The sequence below is a fragment of the Camelus bactrianus genome, chromosome 32, assembly GCF_048773025.1.
Source record: "Camelus bactrianus isolate YW-2024 breed Bactrian camel chromosome 32, ASM4877302v1, whole genome shotgun sequence".
Classification (NCBI taxonomy): Eukaryota; Metazoa; Chordata; class Mammalia; order Artiodactyla; family Camelidae; genus Camelus; species Camelus bactrianus.
This window is the reverse complement of record NC_133570.1, coordinates 15,777,096-15,796,140: the sequence shown is the minus strand read 5'-3', so window position 1 is coordinate 15,796,140 and position 19,045 is coordinate 15,777,096. Positions and strand designations below refer to the sequence as shown.

Here is a 19,045-nt window from a genome sequence, read left to right as displayed (position 1 = left end):
GAACCCAAATTAGGGATGGGGTCAGCGCGGGAGAGCAGGGGCCGGGGAGTGGGTGGACCCCATCCCTCAGGGGCCGTGGATTCTGCTCAGACTATTTCTGCGCTCTGTTCATTCCCTTCCATCCCATCCCATTCTTTCTCCTCCCTCCTTCCTTCTTCCTTGTTTTCTGCCACCCCCTGCAGTCTGCCCCTGTGGGTAAACATTCTGCCCAGAACCAGCAGAGCCATCCATTATCTCCCCCAGACAATTAGCATCCTATTAAGGAACTCTATGCAAATACGCGCTAATTGACCCAAGACACAGCAGCTCCAGGAGGAGAAGGATGACTCCAGATGGCTTAATGATGGGGATTTAGGGCCTTCCTTTAGAAGTCCCTCTTGGGGAGGAAAGTGAGCTGGGCTCGGAGAAGAGCTGCCAGCTGTCTGACACGGAAGACCAGCGGATTGGGTGACCTGCGCCTGGGGCTCCTTTCATCAAACCACTGGACAAGGGAACTGTCAGTTCACCCCCTTATCCTCCCACCCCACCCCCGTCCCTTCCTGCAACTCTCTCCCTTCCCTCCAGCTCAGAGTTTCGATGGTTCACCCACATCTACTCCAATGGGTCCATACCTTTGCAAGTATATGATTGATTGTCTCCCCTTGCTAAACACTGACCTTACTTTTTCGAGCAGTTTTAGGTTCACAGCAAGACTGAGTAGAAAACACAGAGATTTCCCATACACCCCCCTGCCCGCCCCCAACAGCCTCCCGCATTGTCAACATCCCCCACCAGAGCGAGGCATTTGTTATAATCAGTCGATGGACCTGCACTGACATACATAATCACCCAAAGTTGATCGTTTACATTAGGCTTCATTCTTGGCGTTGCACAGTATGTAGATTTGGGTAAATGTATAATATGTATCTTCCATTGTAGTATCACACAGAAGGGTTTCCCCAGTCCTAAAAATCCTGTGTTCCACCTAAAATCTACGTCTCTTCCCTCCTAATCCCAGGTGACCACTGATCGTTTTGCTCTCTCCATAGTTTTGCCTTTTCCAGAATGTCCTATAGTTGGAAATTACACAGCATGTAGCCTTTTGAGATTGGCTCCTTCCTCTGCGGGATATGCATTGGAGGTTCCTTCCTGCCTTTTCATGGCTTGATGGCTCATTGCCTTTTAGCACTGAATAATACTCCATTGTCTGCATGTACCAGTTTGTTTATTCATTCCCCTGCTGAAGGACATCTTGGTTGCTTAAAAGTTTTGTCCGTTATGGATAAAGCTGCTATAAATATCTGTGTGCAGGTTTCTGTGTGGGTATCAGTTTTTGATTCCTTTGGGTAAATACCAAGGAACCTGACTGCTGGGTCACCTGGTTAGACTACATCTGGTGACTTTTGTATGGTGTACCTTTGAAGACTAACTGTAGCTAACTTTTACCAAGTCCCCTTAGTTAAGAGCGCAGGTTCTGAAGCCAAATTTCCTGGCTTTGAGCCCTGCACCACCATTCCTAGCTGTGTGACCTTGCACAGGTGACTTAACCTCTCTGAACCTCAGTTTTCTCATCTGCAAAATGAGGCTAACAAATGAGACCTTTCACGTAGGATTGTTGTAAGGATTAAACAAGCTGATGTCTAGAACAGTGCCTGCCACATAATAGGTGCTCATTAAATATTAACACATGCTTTTACTAGGGTGCCATCTATTTTAAACATATTAGCTCATTTAATCCTTATACCTTCCCAGCGAAGCAGGATGGATTGGTCCTATTTTACAGGTGAGGAAGCTGAGGCTCAGAGAAGCCACTTGCTGAAGATCACACAGCCCCCATGTGGCTGAGGCAGATTCAAACCAGAAAGGTCTGACACTAGATCTGACCCCTTTCCACGCTTCTCACTCTGGCTCAGCTCGATTCCCTGTAACAAGAGATGGTGGCCATAAAATTTGCCCACGGAGCAAGAGGAACTGGAGTCATTACCCAGGGAAACAAAATTTTAATATTTATTTATAATGGGCACCATATGCTTCCTCTGATTTTTTTATTTAATTACATCATGGCAGATGGCTGGGTGTTAAAGGCCATTAAGCTAATGGCACTTTGCCTTCTCATTTATTTTCTCGAGTTTTGGGGAAAGATGAATGGAAATGGACATGGATGGCGAGCTGTGAGTGCCGAGTGGTGGCGGGTGAGTCTCTGTCCTGGAAACTGAGGGAAGGAAGCGTGGGGATTCTGGAGACTCTTCCTGGGGGGTGGGTGAGGGTGCAGGAGGCAACACATCCTGTGATGAGGAGCCAAGAACAAGGCTTGCCCTGTGTGCACACACACACAGATATGCAGAATCTCGGATGAAAACAGTCCCATTTTTTGGACCTAGGAAGTAAGTCTATATGTATAGAAGTGCCCATTGCAGCTTTATACAGAGTGGCCAAGAACTGGAGAAAACAACACAACACGTCCAACCAGGGCAGGATGGGCTCATTACACAATTACACACCCTTGAGTGGGAGGGTGATTCCCACAGGGGGTCTGCACACCAAGTAGGGTGCAAATTCTGGGGTTAATGGAGTTTTTAAAAATTCTGGATTCCTAAAGACCATGAATGAAAGCCACAAGATTGGCATTTATAATAGTATTTTCCCAAACTATTTCATTACCTCTGTCACTGTCCAAGTGACTGGTCCAGGAGCAAGAAGGATGAGAAGGAACTTTGATTGAAGGAGCCGGGGCTCCATCTACCTGGAGAAGAAGCATTAGAGGGATGTATGCAAGTTCAGGATGGATCCTTTGTTTGAGGCTGGGAATCAACTGAGAGATGTCATGGGTAAGAGAGAGGGCCAGCTGTCCTGCTGGTCTGCTCCGTGTGTGCCATTACATCACGGCACTGAGACTTAGTCCTGCACTCAAATTCATGCTCCACTTCTTACTAGCTGTATGTGTGGGCAAGTCACTTAATTTAAGCTCTGTGAGCCTTAGCTTCCTCATCTGTAAAATGGGTATAATTGTGACTAAGTCTTATTATATTCTTAAGAGGTCCTATATTGCCTTCTGGGAATCCGGATAAAGATCTACATTCAGGAGGTTTATCAGAGCACTGCTTATTTACAAGGAAGACAAACTGGAAATATTTTACATGTCTAATGATAAGCAAAAGATTGAATAAATCAAGGTATATTCGTATATTCCAAGTAATGGCTATCATTGGTAAGTAGTTTATTCAAGTGAAGAACACGCTAATTCCTTTCCTTCCCTGAGTGGGGAAGGAAGACACAGAATGGAAAAAACCAATACCAGGGTGGTGCTGTCAAGTCAGCTACCATCAAGGATGACTGAGGCTGACTCCTTCTGGGGAAATTCAGGGAGCCTGAGCGAACACAGCCTCAGAGTTATTCTGTCAGTGGGGTGAGGGAGTTGGGGCATTTATACACCAACTCTCATCAGTCATAGATTGAGGCTGCTTCCAAATGGCATTTGGAATTCAACTCTATGGGTAGGGCGCATAGAGCATCTATTACAGATCTACCAGCCTGGCAAAGATGAAAAAGTCTGACAACATAAAGTGTTGATGGGATTTGGAGCCATAGGAAAGCTCATACACTTTTGAGGGGAGTTATCACCACCACCACCTTAGAAAACAAATCAGCATTTCTTAGAAGAGTCATAATATGCTCGCACAGTAGGACCCAGCCATTTCACTCCTACACTAATTCTTGTACACGTGTATCAGGAAACAAGGATGAGAGTGTTTGCAGCAACTAGTGAGGGGATCCCATTCTGCCCAAGCCATATGAGCTGATAATTGATGATGGAAAAGCTCCAAGAAGGAAAATAGGATTCTTGTACCAGGAAAAATGGGCACTTCTCTGCAAATTATAGTAAGAGGTAACACTTGCACATATTAATTCAGTTTCATATTTAGTCCTCACACCAACACTGTAAGTACTATTATTTCCTCCATTTTACAGATGGGCAAACTGAGGTACAGAGAGGTTAATAACCACCTCAAAGGGTTCTAGTGAGGAGTCAGTGGTGCAGTGGGACTAGGGTACTCAGCACAGCGCCTGGCGCATATTAAATGCTTAACAAATACCAGTGACTTCTGATGTTGTTGTTATTAGGCCAAGACTAAGATGGAACCACTGGCCTGGGCTCCCGGTTTCTTGGAGATCCCCAGGTGGATCTCCAACCCAGAACTGTGAAGAAATTGAACTTTCACAAACCTGGTTTCTCAACAGCCACTTTCTGTCAAGTTTGTATGGTCAGGGGGTCAGCTGGTATCTGGGCTTGTAACCCTCAAGTCAAGTTCAAGGGGTTGTGGAGAGACAGGTAGGTCTCTGCCCAGCCTCATGGGCTTCCAGAGTCTGGAAGGGGAAGCACTACAACACTCCCAGGGGAGGGAGACGAGGGACAGGCTGCCCCTCCTGTTCTCCCTTCCCGCAGGGTGGCTCTGCCCTGCCCATCGCTTTCCTGGCAACTCAGCACCAGAGGCTCATTCTGGTGCTAAAAATAGGCTGTGTTTAGACACTCTGGGGCTCCGGCTGGAAACACCAAATACTGTCATTCCCGCAAGGGGGGCCTCTCAGCCTCACCCTCGTGGTAATTCACGAGGAGGGAGGCAGGGTAGGGGTCATCTGCCATGCTCAACAGATGGGGAAACTGAGGCTCAAAGAGGTCTCATGTAAAACAAAGAGGAGTGAAGCCAGGATAATCAGCTCTTAGCCAGCGCCAACTCCAGTCCTAGGAGTCACCTCCTCAAGTCCTCCCCAGGACCCCAGGAAGGAGATTCTGTGGGCCACCCACTTTGTAGAGAGAAAACTGCAGCTCAGAGAGGTGAAGACATCTGCCCAGCTTGCACACCCATAAGTGATGGGAGAGGGTGTTAACGCGATGCCGGCTTCTAGCATATAATGAACAAACGAGACTGAGAGGTGAAGGGGCTGGAGGCCACGCCATACGCCCTGCCCGGGGTTGGACATGCACAACAATGGATTAAGGGGAACCGTCAGACCTGCCTTGCAGGTTGCCAGGAGGGAGGAGTTTGTGAGAGGATGTTTGTAAAACCTTTAAACACGGAGTTCAGTTGATGGTGGGTATTTAACCAATGACAGCTCGCTTCATTTCCCCATTCTCTTTGGGGTAGAAGTTGTTTGGAGAGAGCGAGACAGAGAGACAGAGAGAGAGAGAGAGGGAGGAGAAAGGATGCTGGATTGGCATGAGAGCAAACGAAGTCTTTGAGGTTCCCTTGGGGAAGTGGAACTGTGGCTTAGCAGGGGCCCCTGAACCCCAGGACCAGAGCTGAGAAATACAAGATGCTGTCTCCATGGAGCCCTGAATCACAGCTCCCTTAGGCTGTCACGTGGGGGATTTGGCACATGACACAGACCCATGGCTGTAGGTTTAAGCTTCGGGGTGGGTGAGAGATCAGTCCTCTGACTCTTTACTCACTTTCTACATCAGTGTTTCTTGGGGACCTACTATGTGCCAGAGGCTGGGGCTGACACAGACCGGGGGAGCACAAACAGGGTCCCACCCATGTGGGGCTCAGATTCCAGGGTGCTCTCCACCCAGGTGACCTCCCCACCTCCCAGCAACGGCAGGACGGTGCGGGTGACTCAAGCCAGCACCCGCCTTTCCCAGGAAGACCCCCCTCCTTCCTGTGCCTCCCCCTTCGCTCCCCACACCACCACCATTGCCTCAGTCTCTTTCTGTTCCCTGCCAGCTTTTAATGAGCTCATTATCCTCTTAAAACCCATTTGGCACCCACTTAGAGAAAAGATGTGTTGAAATGTAAAAGAATGAGAAGGGAACAACAAAAAAGAACTAGACCCAGAAATATCCTCAGAGAGACAAAAAGCCGCAGGGAACACAACAGCTGGAATCCTTGCTGTCTCCACTGCAGCAAATGTGCTGCTGGGGCCAAGGGGCTTTGAAGGCTGCACACACATGCTCACGAGAGGGGCAGGGGCTGGGGGTGGGGTGGAGCTTTCCTTGAGCACTTACTATGTGCCAGACACTCTGCCTACAATTTTTAATGCAATCCACCCAGTAGTATGTTCTAGGGGAGGGTGCCAGCATCTTACGTCCACTTCACAGGTGAGGAGCCTCAGTCAGCGAGAAGAGGTGTCTTGCCCCAGTCACACAGGTGGCAGATGGAAGAGGCAGGATTTGAACCCAGGCTGGTCTGCCTCCAGAGGCCATGCTCTCGCCTGCGTGCCTCTGGAAGGGCTGGTTTCCCCCTCCGCATTCCCACGAGGGCTCCTGGCCTTTTCTCATTCCGTCCTAGAAATATTTGCCACATGTGTGATCTACATAGGATACCATGGGGCACCACCCACTGCCTGCAGATTTTCAAGCTGATAAGGGACTAGCCTCTCTAAAGTGTCAGTGTGACCATGAAACTTCGGTGGATCTCCACACACGCTGTTAGAGCACAGTCCAGACTTCTGGGCTCAGCATTCAAGGCTCCCCTTGGTCTGGCCCCCTAACCACTACTTAACTGCATTCTCCTCGTGCTCTAAGCTCCTTTGCTGCCTCCACCCAGTGACCTGCCCTTCGTGTGTGCTGTTCCTCCTCCCTAGGGTGTCCTTCTGCTGTTCCTGCATCCAGAGAACTGACTCCTCTTACAAGACCTGACAGCTTCCTTGGGGAAGCCCTCTCTGATTCCCCCCCACCAGGGCAATTGCAGACCCTCCCTCCTCTGGGCTCCCACATTCCAGGGCTTCTTACCCCAGGGTCCAAGAACCCCTCAACATTGTAAGCCAAAGTCTACGAGCTTAAGTGCAAGGGCTCTTTTCTGGACATATGTCTATAGTTTTTTGCCATATTCTCAAAGGGATACAAGACCAGAATAGACATGCAGTTAGGAATACAGGCTGTGAAGTCAGATGGCCTTGGGTTCACAAGCCAGCTGCCCTGGACACGTTACTTAATCATTCTGAGCCTCTTCCCTCTCCTCTGTAAAATAGATACAGATCTCCCTCGTAGCATTGTTATGAGGATGAAGTCAGTGTATGTATGTGTTTAGAGCAGTGTCTGGCACGTAATAAGAGCTCAATAAACATTAGCTATTAATAGTAATTGTTCTATATCTTATATACACATCTACTACAGGATTTATCACTGTCTATCTAGTATAATGATTTAGTATAGTGATTGTTTAAATTGCTGTCTCCCTCAGTAGACTCTGAATTCTCTGAAAGCAGGAACTCTGAACTATTTATTTCTGCATTCCAAGTACACACACAATAGGCAAGCAACACATGCTTTTAAATGAATGGAAGAATGGGGTGGACGGATGGATGGGTGGAGAGTTGGATGGATGAATGGGCAGCTACAGTTCAGATGAATGGATGGATGGATGAATCAATTAATGATGGATGGATGGAGGGTTAGATGGATTGATGGATAGATTAAGGAATGGATAATGGGTGGGTGGATAGATTGTGACTTAATGGATAGATGGGTAGATGGAATGATGGATGGATTAAAGGATGATGGATAGATGGATGGATGGACGAACGTTTACTTTTACCCCACAAGAGCATGGATTTGGGGCTGTTTTGTGCCTTTAACTTTTCCAAGTGCCTAGAACAATGACTGGTGCGTGTAGGTGCTCAGAAGTTAGTCCCTGAATGAACAGGATGGCATATGGAGGACACCGGACTATACCTTGAGCCACAGTTCAACTCCCATGCTGCTGTCTGGATTGCGAGGGGCTGTGAACGTTCAAATTGCCCTCTGGCTGACAGTTGACTCCTTCGCATTGGCCAAGATTGTCACGAGGCCCCCTGCTGATGGTAATAGGAAACAACATCAACCAAGGGGCATTTTCTGTTTTCTGCTTTACATTCTGTTTCCTCCTGCTGATGACCCTGAATGTTTTGTCATAAAGCAGTGGTTCTCAAACCTTTGTGCTCATTACCAGCACCTGAGGAGGCCCTGTTAACACCTGTAGGTTTCGTCCTTCACCAGAGATTCTGGTTGGAGAGGTCAGAAATCTTCACGTTTAACCAGGCTCCCAGATGAATCTGAATCAGATGCTTCTCAGACCACACTCTGAGGGACCCTCAAAGGGTGAGTGACTGCTGGTCATTGGGAGACAGCAGAGATGGGCTGCTGCTTCGGGGGCTGTCTCTGAATTCCCAGGTGATGCCCAGACCATATGGGAGAAAGACGGAGTCCAAAAAAGGCAGAGGTTAAGAGCTGTGGTTTTGTGTTTGGACCATCGTGGGTTCAAATCCCACCTCCCCCACTCACCAGCTGTGTGTCCTCAGTTTTCTCATCTGTAAAATGGGGAAATAGTCACTTGCCATAGGAACATGGGGAAGAATAAATAATACATGTAGAGGGCTTGGTGCAAAGCAGGGTATATACACCCTAGACACTCAACAAATACCGAGTGGATGCATATGTTGCTAAATAATTCTGCTTTCCTTCCTTCCTTCTCCTTTTCTTCCTTGGATAGAAGAGAGGGTTCTATGGATTTGATCACTCCCATTATGTGAGCCCTGTGAGGGAAGGGACTGTGTCTCTCTGGTTCACAGCTTTACTTCCAGAACCTTGGACAGCACCTGTGCCACAGTAGGTGCTCACTAAATAAATATTTGTTGGGGGCGGTGCGGAAGTGAATGAATTTGATCTGATTCAGTATCAGCCAGGTCTAGCAGACAGTTCAGCAAGGACCTAGGAAGTACTCCTCGGACTTAAGGTAACCCACGAATTAGTGTATAGTTGACAAATACATAGACGTATGAGGCATAAGAACGTATGCTTATCCAAATAAAGCTTGCCCAAAACCAAGAGCCAGTAGGATTCACACCCCCAAATTTCCAGTTTGGTTTAAAGGAAAAGGCACGTGTTCTAGAAGACTCAGGACCAGGCCTCTACGCAGCGCTGCTAGGTGCTTCAGGCCTAGGTTTCCTCCCCTCTCTGGACTCTGTGTCCCCGCCTCCCACCACCACCACCAAATATCCAAGAACCTTCAAGGTCTGGCCTCTGTGAAGAGGTGTCTTATGCCTGTGCCTGTGCTGTTTTGCAGGTGGCAGCCCTGAGCCCTGATGTTTGACTGGATAAAAGCCTGCCAGCTTCTGTTTCTACCTGGTGGACACGCCAAGCTCGGTCCCCAGCTGTGGAAGAGGCTGGAAACAGCCCTCGGTGAAAAAATCCAGCCCCGACAGTCCTGAGGAACCGAGAAAGGACAAGACGTGAACTCCAGCTGTTGGTGAGCCCTAGCAAAATCCTCCTCCGATTGCTGTTTTCAAAGTTCTGCGGGAACTCCAAGGCAAAGAACAAGATGTAGGAAAATGGGACCCGTTCCTGGGGGTCCCGAGCCTCCAAGTCGCTTTCACGGCCCAAAGAAGCTCACCTTGAGCTCAGGAGGGTTGGTGGACTCTGTCCTCCATTCTCGTGGCTTCAGCCAAGCTCTGGACTTGCCCTCCCGATCTGATCTTGGCAATCACCTTCGCAGAGGGAATAAGACTGAAGAATCCCAGGGGCGCCATCCCTAAGGGAAGCTAGAGAAACAAAGCGCGCCTCCATCCCCTCCCTGGACCACATCCCCTGACCCCCAGCTGAGCCCCAGCGATCCAGTCCGGAATGATCCCGCTATGGCCAAGCTCTGGTTCAAATTCCAGCGGTACTTCCGCAGGAAACCCGTGCGTTTCTTCACCTTCCTGGTGCTCTACCTGACGGCCGGGAGCCTCGTCTTCCTTCACTCTGGTTTTGTGGGTCAGCCCGCCGTCTCCCAGAACCAGGCCAACCCCGCCGCGGGGGCCCCAGCAGACGGTGCTGAGCTGCCCTTCTTGGGCGACTTAAATCTGGGCAGAGGCTTCCGGGACACAGGTGAAGCCTTGAGCATCGCCCGCAGGTACGGACCCTGGTTCAAGGGCAAGGACGGGAATGAGAGAGCCAAGCTGGGGGACTACGGTGGAGCCTGGAGCCGGGCCCTCAAGGGGAGGGTCGTCCGGGAGAAGGAGGAGGAGCGAGGTAAGAGGGGTGAGCATCTGGGCATGGAAGGTGGCCGAGGAGAAGGGGGGGGTGGTGATAATAATATAATAACAGCCACCAGTGTTCAGTGTTCAATAGGAACCAGCTGCTATACACGCAAGAGGTTTCACAGAGGAGGAAATTGATGCCCAGAGACATAAAGTACCTTGCCCAAGGTCACACAGCTTGTCAACAGCCAACCTTAGATTTGAACCCCGAATCTGTCAGAGTTCAAAGTCTGGCTCTCTCCTGCAGCCTTTGTAGTCTTTGTTCATCATCCTCAGGGACTTCCTAGTGGCACAACTGATGCATCCAACGGCAATAAACCCCCCCCCCCATACGCTGTGAGAATGAAACACCGTGGCTGCTCTTACTAGTAATTATTACCGTTTCTTGAGCACCTGCTTCACGCCAGCCACTGTCCTGTTTGCTTTCCATGTGTTATTTGAATGGAATGATATATGTAAAGTGTTTATCGCATCTCTCGGTTTATAAAATAAGTCACTTAATAGTTGCTACTATTATTAGCAGTCGCAATAATAGCTAATATCTACGGAACGGTCATTATGGGCTAGGTCATGTGGGTCATTATAAGCATTTCATTGCCTCGTGTAATTATCACAACAAATCAGAAAGTCACAGGCTATTGTTATGCTATTTTTACAAACTGGAAAATTTAGACCTCAGAGAGAAATCACTTACCCCAGCTTACACAGGTAGTGAGTGGCGGAACCGAGGTTTGAAACAAGGTCCATTTAATTCCAAAGCTTGTGAGTCTTCTTCTATACCATGCCCTCCTGCCCCTGGAAACCTCATATATTTTGTAAAATGTAATGAGAGAAGGAAGAGAAAGTAAGAAAGAAGCCTGGAGCCCAGAGCTCTCAGCAGGCAGCCTTTGGAATCAGGCGGTGTTATTAAGAAAACACAGATCCAGCCTGTCCTTGATTAACTGACTCTGAGTTCAGCGAAGAATTGGCAACATATTAGATTAACGCTAGTAAAAACGAGACGCTTCTCTGACCTGATGCTAAACACATTTGGTTTTTCTCTGACGCTGGCAAGGACTCTGCTTGAAGCAGTGATGCAGGACTTAAGCTGTTAAGGGTTGGGAGCCCATCACGGGTGGCGCTGCTCCCAGGCTGAGCTGGGGATGGGCAAGAAGTCTGACTTCCTGGGTGGAGCTGGCACCTACAATGTGCCAGTCACCATGCTAAGTCCTTTAACCTCCCCCAGGCTTGTGAGAGCCTGTGCTCTGAGCAGCCAGATGAGGGTTCAAACCTCAGTTCTGCAGCTTGCTGGCTGTGCATCTTTGTGCAGGTCACTTCACCTCTCTGAGCCTCAATTTCCTTCGGGGGATAAAAAGTACTTAACATCAGATGGCTGTTGTGATGATTATATAAGATAAATCGATCATGTGCTCTCTAAGTGTCAGGCACTATTCTAAGCACTTTGCATCTATTATGTCACTTAATCTTTATAGCAACCCAATGAAGTAGACACTGTTGTTAACGCCACCTTTCAGGGAGGAAACTGAGGCACAGAGAGGTTGGGTGACCTGTGCAAGGTTATCCAGCTGGAAGAAGGGGTAAACCAGGATTTGAACCCAGGTGGTTTGAATTCTACACCTGACCCTTAACCACTACATCGCCTCACTTCTCAATGCATGAAAAGTACTCAGGACAGAGTCTGGCACACAGAAAGTACTTAATATGTGCCAGCTACTGTGAATAATCTTGTAATTCTGCAGGAGAAAACAGAGGTGCATGGAGGTGATGTGACTTGCCTTAGGTGATCCAGCTATTGGGAGAAGATCCTGGAACCAAATCCAGTTTGATTTCTGTCTGTGCTGTTTCTGTTTCCCCTAGATTACTGAGGGTGTGGGCTGGGGGTGAAGGACATGGGGAGATGTAGTCAGCATTTCTGGAAGGGACAGCAGGGCACCCCTTGTCTGTCTCCTCCAGCTGAAGATGCGGTCTCTGCAGGTTATGGAGGGTCTGTTCTGTCTCAGAGACACATCATACTCAGCCTCACATTGGGTAGGATGCAGTAAACTCTTCATACATGAAGAAACAAAGGCTCAGAGAAGTTAAATAACTTGCCCCATGTCACACAGCTGCTAAGAGGCAGCGCAGACTCCGACCCAATTCTGTCTGAATCCAAAGCTTTTATTCTTAATCACTGAGCCCCAACTCCATTCATTCATTTATTCATTCATTCATTTCATATTTATTGCACACCTGTGCTGGGAGGTAGAGACACGAGAATGATTCAAGCACAACATTTTTTCCCCTACTCTGAGGAATATTTACAGCCCCCTGGGGGAATACAAGCAAGTAAGTGAAAAGCTGAATTCTATTTTCAAAAAACTAACTTTTTTTCTTGATTATCAAAGTCACACATGCTCATTGCAGAAAAATTAGAATACATAGGGGGAAAAGAGCTGAAAATAGAAAGAGCCCAGAGTCCCACCACGCAACAGCTGTCCCAGTCAACACTGCTGATCGCCATCTCACCTTCCTGTCTCTTTCCTTTATGGGTGTATTTCTCTGTATATGACATCGTATCTGGTTTTTAACTCACTATAGCACTTTTTCATTTTGTTGAAAATTCTTCCATAATAGGCCTTAATTATTTTTCATTTGAAAAAAATAATGGTCAGCACTTGGGAAATTGTTCAGGAAAGTGTTATGGTGAGGGTAAGCCCCCCTCCAAGGGAGGGGTCCTGTTTGGTCATGAGGGTGTATCACGGCTGCCTTCCTGGTGGAGGAGATAGTTGCACTGAGTCTGGAGGATCCATGAGCCTTGACCAAAATGAAAGATGAATCCCATCTACCCTAGGGAAGTGTAGATATGAGCAGGAAATTGCATTCCCTGCACAAGGAAACTGAGACAGCACTGGAGTGACCTTCTTGAAAGACAAGTTTCCAAGATGGTGGAGAATCTCCAGCACGAAAATAACGTGTCTTGAGTCTGGTCTCTGCGTCAGGCCCTGTGCTAGGCTCGAGCAGAGATCAATCTCATTCACAGTCAATCTTAAAAATGCCCCTGCATTGGCGTCTTAGGGCTGCTGCAGCAAAGTACCATGGACTGGGTGCCCTGAAACAACAGGAATGTGTTACCCCTCAGCTCTGGAGACCGGAAGTCCAAAATCAAGACGTGCTCTCAAAGGCTCGAGGAGAGAATCTATTCCATGCCTTTGTCCCAGCTTCTGGCATCGCCAGCAGCCCTCGGCATTCCCCGCAGGTGCATAACTCCAGCATTCCCTCTGTTTTCACATAGACTTCTCCTTGTGTCTTCAGAAAGCCACCTTCTAACAGGGACACCAGTCAGCTTGGACTTAGTGGATTTAGTCTGGACCTTCACATTGGGGCCCACCCACTCTAGTATTACCTTGTAACTAATTACATCGGCAATGACCCTATTTCCCAATAAAGTCACATTCCAGGGTGTTGGGCTTAAGATTGCAACCTATCTTTTTTGGCGAGGAGGCGCAATTCAACCCATAACTTTTTTTTTTATTTTTAATTCCCACTTTTCAGGCAGGAGTGTGAGTTAAGATTGCAAGGCTACTGCCGTTTGGGGATTAGAACCCAGATCTAGTGGATTCCAAAACTGTTCTTCTAGTGCGCCATGATGCCTCCTGTCTCTGAACCTACTTGTAAACAGCAAATAAGAGAAATACAAATTAGCATATGTTTAGCTATCCGTTTAACCAATTAGCTTTTAGAGAGCAAAATTTCTTGAGAGGATGAATTGAAGCAAAAGGAAAAGGGAGAAAAACGCAGTCAGGAGGGCTCTTTTCCAGTGCTCTCCCGGGCTCAGCCCTCCCTGGTTTCTGTGCTTGAGATAAATAGCCAGGCTGGGACGAGACCGTGCCACTTCAGCAGCATTTGGATGGCTGCAGCGATGAGCTGATGGATTATGTGAACTTGGCTGTTAATCCACCCTCAAGTGGCCTGTGATTTTTGTCCCTGTTTTACATGCCTGACCTCCCCCTCATCTCCGAGAGATTCTGCCACCACAGCAGAACTTGAAGAGGGGGGTGGGCCTTGGAAAACGGCTGAAGTGGGTTGGACAGTGACCACACTGATGAGCTCAGTGCTAGCGGGCTGATGGAGCTCCAGGGACAGGGACGATGGTGTGCTGGCCACAGCCTGCACCGAAAGGTCAGTGGGGAAAGAGTCCCCAGCCTTTGCCCAGGACAAGGAGGAAACAGACTCAGTATCCATGTCATGACCCAAAGAACTCAGCCTGCCCATCGGGTCGCAGCGTGTAACACACTCATGCTTCTCCAGAGTGTTAATGAAGGGACCATGCATCTTTTTATCCCCCCTCCTGTAGACTGATGAGGAAACAGAGGGGCACCAGTTCACCCAACCAGTCTTTGAGCGCCTGTTGTGTGGGACATCCCAGCCTGATGCCTGGCCGGGTGGGAGGGTTAAGGAAGGGGTGGTCAGCATTGAAAAGCCCAGACTTGGGAGCAGATGGACCCATGGTCAAATCTCAGCTCTTTTCCCAAAAGACCTTTCCTCTCCCATCATCCCTCTGGGAAGGTATCTCTGGTGAAGATGGAGAAGCCCTTCTCCCAAGCGGAGACTGAGCGTGGTACATGGAGAGGGGCAGCCTGGACACGGATTTGGTCTAGACCCTCACAGCTGGGTGGACTCGAGCAACTTATCTCGACAGTCAGCATGTTAGTCCGTGCTTCAAGGGACAAAAACCCTTCTTGAATCAGATTAAGCTAAAGAAGAATATGTATTGCATCTTGTCCGCAAATTACAGAAGGGGCTAGATTTTCAAATGAATGATTTGTGCCCTTCTCTTCCTAACTCTCATCTCTGCTTGCCTCTGCCTCAGTTGGTTTGTCCCCTACACAGACTGACTCTGGTGCCACGGATCGTGGCTGTTGGTAGCTCCGGGCTTAGACAATGACAGTGTTGTAACCCAAGGGAAAACAGGTTTCTTTCTCCCGGCTTTAATCTGTAAGAATCCAAAGAATGGGTCATGTGCCCTTCCCTGGAGCAATCAGTGACTGGCTGGTGGCAGGTACAATACGATTGGCCCTTCCAAGGTCAGTGTCTGTCCATGGTCAAGGCAGGTAAGGTCTGTTAACGGAAAAATAGGAAGAGGGGGTGCTTTGAGGGTACAAACAGTGCCATTACAGTTCACCCCTTCCCCCCCATCCGGTGGACATGTGTGTGTACATACACTCTCACTGGTCTTAATTTGATTATAAAAATCTCATCTAACACAATCCATTCTCCCACATATAGGCAAACGCATCTACCCTCACACCCTACAGCTAGACCACCCAAGGTCATAGTACATCCAACCCAAGCCCAGCCTTTCAGGGGCATGAACCTTTCTCCCCATTAGGGCCCAGTATGGCTCCTTGTGATGCTGAAGTCTGTGGGCCACGTGGAAGTGAAGCCTCCCCAAATGTAAAGCAGTTGGAGGAGAGAGAGACACGGGCTTAAGTTTTAAGTGAGACACTTCTATGCTACAGGGACGTAGGCGGATGACATGGCTTCGAATGCCACTTAGAAACAAGTGACATGAAGAAACACGAGTGGCTACTAGTCAGAACAGAGACTGTGTGCCAGCACTAAGATTCGCTTCTAAGGCAGACAGATACAATTGTCAATGGGATCAGTCTCCTCATCTATAAAATGGGTTAATAAGAAGGGGGTGAGGACTGAATTTTTTTAGATGAGGCATGGCACATTGTAAAGAAGACAGCACATAGTAGGTGCTCATTACATACTTTCCTCCTCTCTCTCTCTGTCTCTGTCTCTCTCTCTCACACACACACACAGCTTTTGATCTGGTGACAATGACCTCATGCTGCCAAAATAAAACAATCCTGCCCTTTCGTCTCTCCCTCCCTCCCTCTCTCCTCTTCTTTTTTTTCCCCCCTCCTGCCATCCTTGGACACTCCGTCCTCTAGTGTGCTATTGAGCTAAAGCTGGTGTGAATCCTTCGCCAACACGGCCCATGGAAGTCCTCTCTCCCAGCCCAGGTGTCAGCAGCATCCATGCCCCAGGGCCGTGGTTGCATCTGCAACAGGAGGGACATTCATTGTTGAACAAGCACAATGACAAGATGTAGGCTTTTCCAGAGCTGTCACCGTGTGATGTGCCCGCTCCAGGGAGGCAATGTTTCTTTTAGAGATGGACTGTTCTTAGTCGATCAGATCACCTCTGTCTTAGGAAAGAAATTCAAGGTGATCGGGGTCGGGACACATCTCCAGCGAGGCTGACAAACTGTACTTCCCAGGGTGGCGCTGAGGGACACAACTGCACAGTAATGAGCCTGCATCTCTGCTAGACCCCGCACTCCACCACGAGCGAGGGGGGCAAGAAGCCCGCAGTTTGAATAGACAGCAGCCTAGCCAGAGCGAGATCGAGTGGCCTGTGGTGTTTTCCTCCATCAGTCCCTATGAAGGCCATTTGCTTCTGAGGACTGGCTGGGTCCTCCCCAGTTACTTCCAAGAGCAAGAGTGGAAACAACACTGGTATGGGGTCCCGTAGACCTAGAATTAAATCTTTGTTCTGCCACCAGTTAGTTTCGGGTCTCAGGTAGGTCGCTTCAGCTGGGCCTCTGTTCCATCATGGAAGATATGAGGGTGAGCATGCCATGGCTTCTCACTTCACGCGGCTCATTGCAAAGATCCCCAGATGCAAAGAAGCGAGCTGTAGTTCAGAACGTGGGCCCTGCAGCTACATTGCCCGGCTCCAGTCCTAGCTCAGATATAAGCTGTGTTTCCTTGGGCAGGTGACTTAGCCTCTCTGGGCTGCAGTTTCTTCTATATTGAATGGGAATTTGTTTCATTGTGTTTGGTTTTTGTAGGGAGGGGGTGGTAATTAGGTTTATTTATGTTTAGAGACAGTACTGGGCATTGAACTCAGGACCTTGTGCATGCTAAGCGTGCACTCTACCACTTGAGCTACACCATCCCCCCCCCCCCCCGAATGGGAATATTAATACTTAACTCATTCTAAGGTAAGGGTCATTCTCAGGATTTACTGAGACAATACATGTAAAGCACTTAGCAAAGCACATGTCCAAATTAATAATATTAATTGTAAGAACATATGGGAAAAGACTTTATAAACTGTAAGTTATCATTTCCGGGCACTATTTACCATGACGTTCAGGAGCACGTTTACTACTTTAAGAAAACTATAATTGGATGGTTGTTTTACATAATTCAAAATTTTCAGGGGTTGGGAGAGTATAGCTCAGTGGTAGGGTGTGTGCTTGGCATGCACGAGGTCCTGGGTCCTGGGTTCAATCCCCAGGACCTCCATTAAAAAATAAATATATAATAAATGAATAAATAAATTATGTAATTCCCTCCCCCCCAAAAAAAGTTTCCTCTTGGATGAAAGCATTCACCTTGGCCCACAATATGGGTAAACTGTAAAGTACTTAGACAGCACTGTAAATGGCTGGTTTTTTATTCCACTCACCTTAACTTTGTGTCAATTGTATGCAAGACACTATGGCAGAGATGTTTATACAGATAAGTCCATTTTAACCTCATGGGGCTGAGACTGTCATCCCCACTAGGAAGAAAATCGGGCCTCAGAGAGGTTAATGGACTAAATGCACTCGGTCAGCACTAGAATGTAACCAACATGAGATGGAGACCAAGACCTTGAGATGTCCAAGTCCAGTGCTCCTTCCAGGGAAAAGGAACATCTTAAGGCATCTTGTAGAAATGAACAGGCTGTCAATTATCAGGCTCTTCAGAGCTGTCTTCATACGGGTCTAATCTGCTTGATGCTAAGGGAATGATGTTGGCTTGAGTTCCTGGGCGCCCAGGTGTCACCAGTAGAGCCCAGGGGCGTGACCGTAACCCTGGCCCTGGAAGGATCCCTTCCTCCTCTCTGTTCACCTCCAGGGCCCACGGCCTGACCCGTCAGACTCCACTGCCCTTATAAGTCAAGTTCTGCCAATGCACGAGTTTCAGTCTTTTTTGTTTCTGCTTTACTGCTCAGAGGACTGAAGAGGTACCAAAGGGTCAACAAAGCCACATAGCCTGAGGCACACTGGTTACTCCTGAAACCCTTTCCACTTTGTCCCGCTCCGCCCCCATCTGACTTTTCTCATCTCCCCAAAGCTAAGTACATCGGCTGCTACCTGGACGACACCCAGAGCCGGGCCCTGCGAGGCGTGTCCTTTTTCGACTACAAAAAGATGACCGTCTTCCGTTGCCAAGACAACTGCGCGGAACGGTAGGGCCCCGACGTCCCAGGCTCCGTGCATTCAGACCCCGTCCTTCTCAGGTCCCTGCCTGCGATGGTCTTTCCTTTTCCATGGGACGTGCATGATGGAGGATGAACAAGTGACTGCAAAGGAGGGGTGATGCCAGAGAGTGTGTATTTGTGTGTGCGCGCGCGAGCACGTGTGCACGTGTACATGCATGCAAGCGAGCAGGGAGTTGGTCTGGGGGTTTGTTGTGCAGTTGTGTGACACTGTGCTTGGAAGTGCGTTTGCAGTGTACATAGTGCAGGGTCAGCTGGATGTGTTTGTGACCTTGATGCCAATACGTAATTATCTTCAAATAATAATGGCTGTGAGTCCCGGAGTCTGTGGACATGTTTGCAAGGGTCCAGCACTGTGGGAAAAGCACAAGGGGATGTTTACGTGATGAAAGTGTGAGGCTTATAGGATGTCTGCAGGAAGGGTGAGGGGGGGACCCTGGGTATCAGGGACACTTAATGACTTCCCAGCCAAGAAATGATTTGTGTCTCTCCCAGAGAAAAACACTCACCTGTCCAGACAGTGTTTTCCAATCGAAGAAGAAAATGATGTTCTTGATTAGGGGAGGGAGCTGACTTTCCAAGAGTGGGCGAGGCCCCAGAGGACTGGCGAGTGGGGACGGGACTGTCAATCCGGGCCTGGGAACCAGCATTTCCGCCCTAGAGGCACCATGGAGTGAGCTGACCATCTCTTCCCATGTGCCCAGGGTCCCTTGACCTGTGGCTTGTAAGAGGCCCCTGACATGCTCACCTTCAGAACAGCCAGCTGCCTCTGGAGGTCACAAGCTCTGAAGGACCTCGGATGCATGGC

The 19,045-nt window shown here is 48.6% G+C and overlaps 1 protein-coding gene across 2 annotated transcripts in view; it reads left to right on the top strand.

The window, feature by feature from the left end:
- WSCD2 (WSC domain containing 2) overlaps positions 1-19,045 on the top strand; it is an 85,524-nt gene that overhangs the window by 34,519 nt on the left and 31,960 nt on the right. The window contains exons 2-3 of one of the 2 annotated variants that reach the window (XM_010963537.3): positions 9,021-9,967; positions 18,093-18,207. In XM_010963537.3, the coding sequence (XP_010961839.1) occupies positions 9,589-9,967; positions 18,093-18,207 (494 nt within the window). In that variant the 5' untranslated portion in view covers positions 9,021-9,588. The remainder of the gene's footprint in view (positions 1-9,020; positions 9,968-18,092; positions 18,208-19,045) is intronic. The other variant, XM_074356052.1, reaches the window with a different exon arrangement.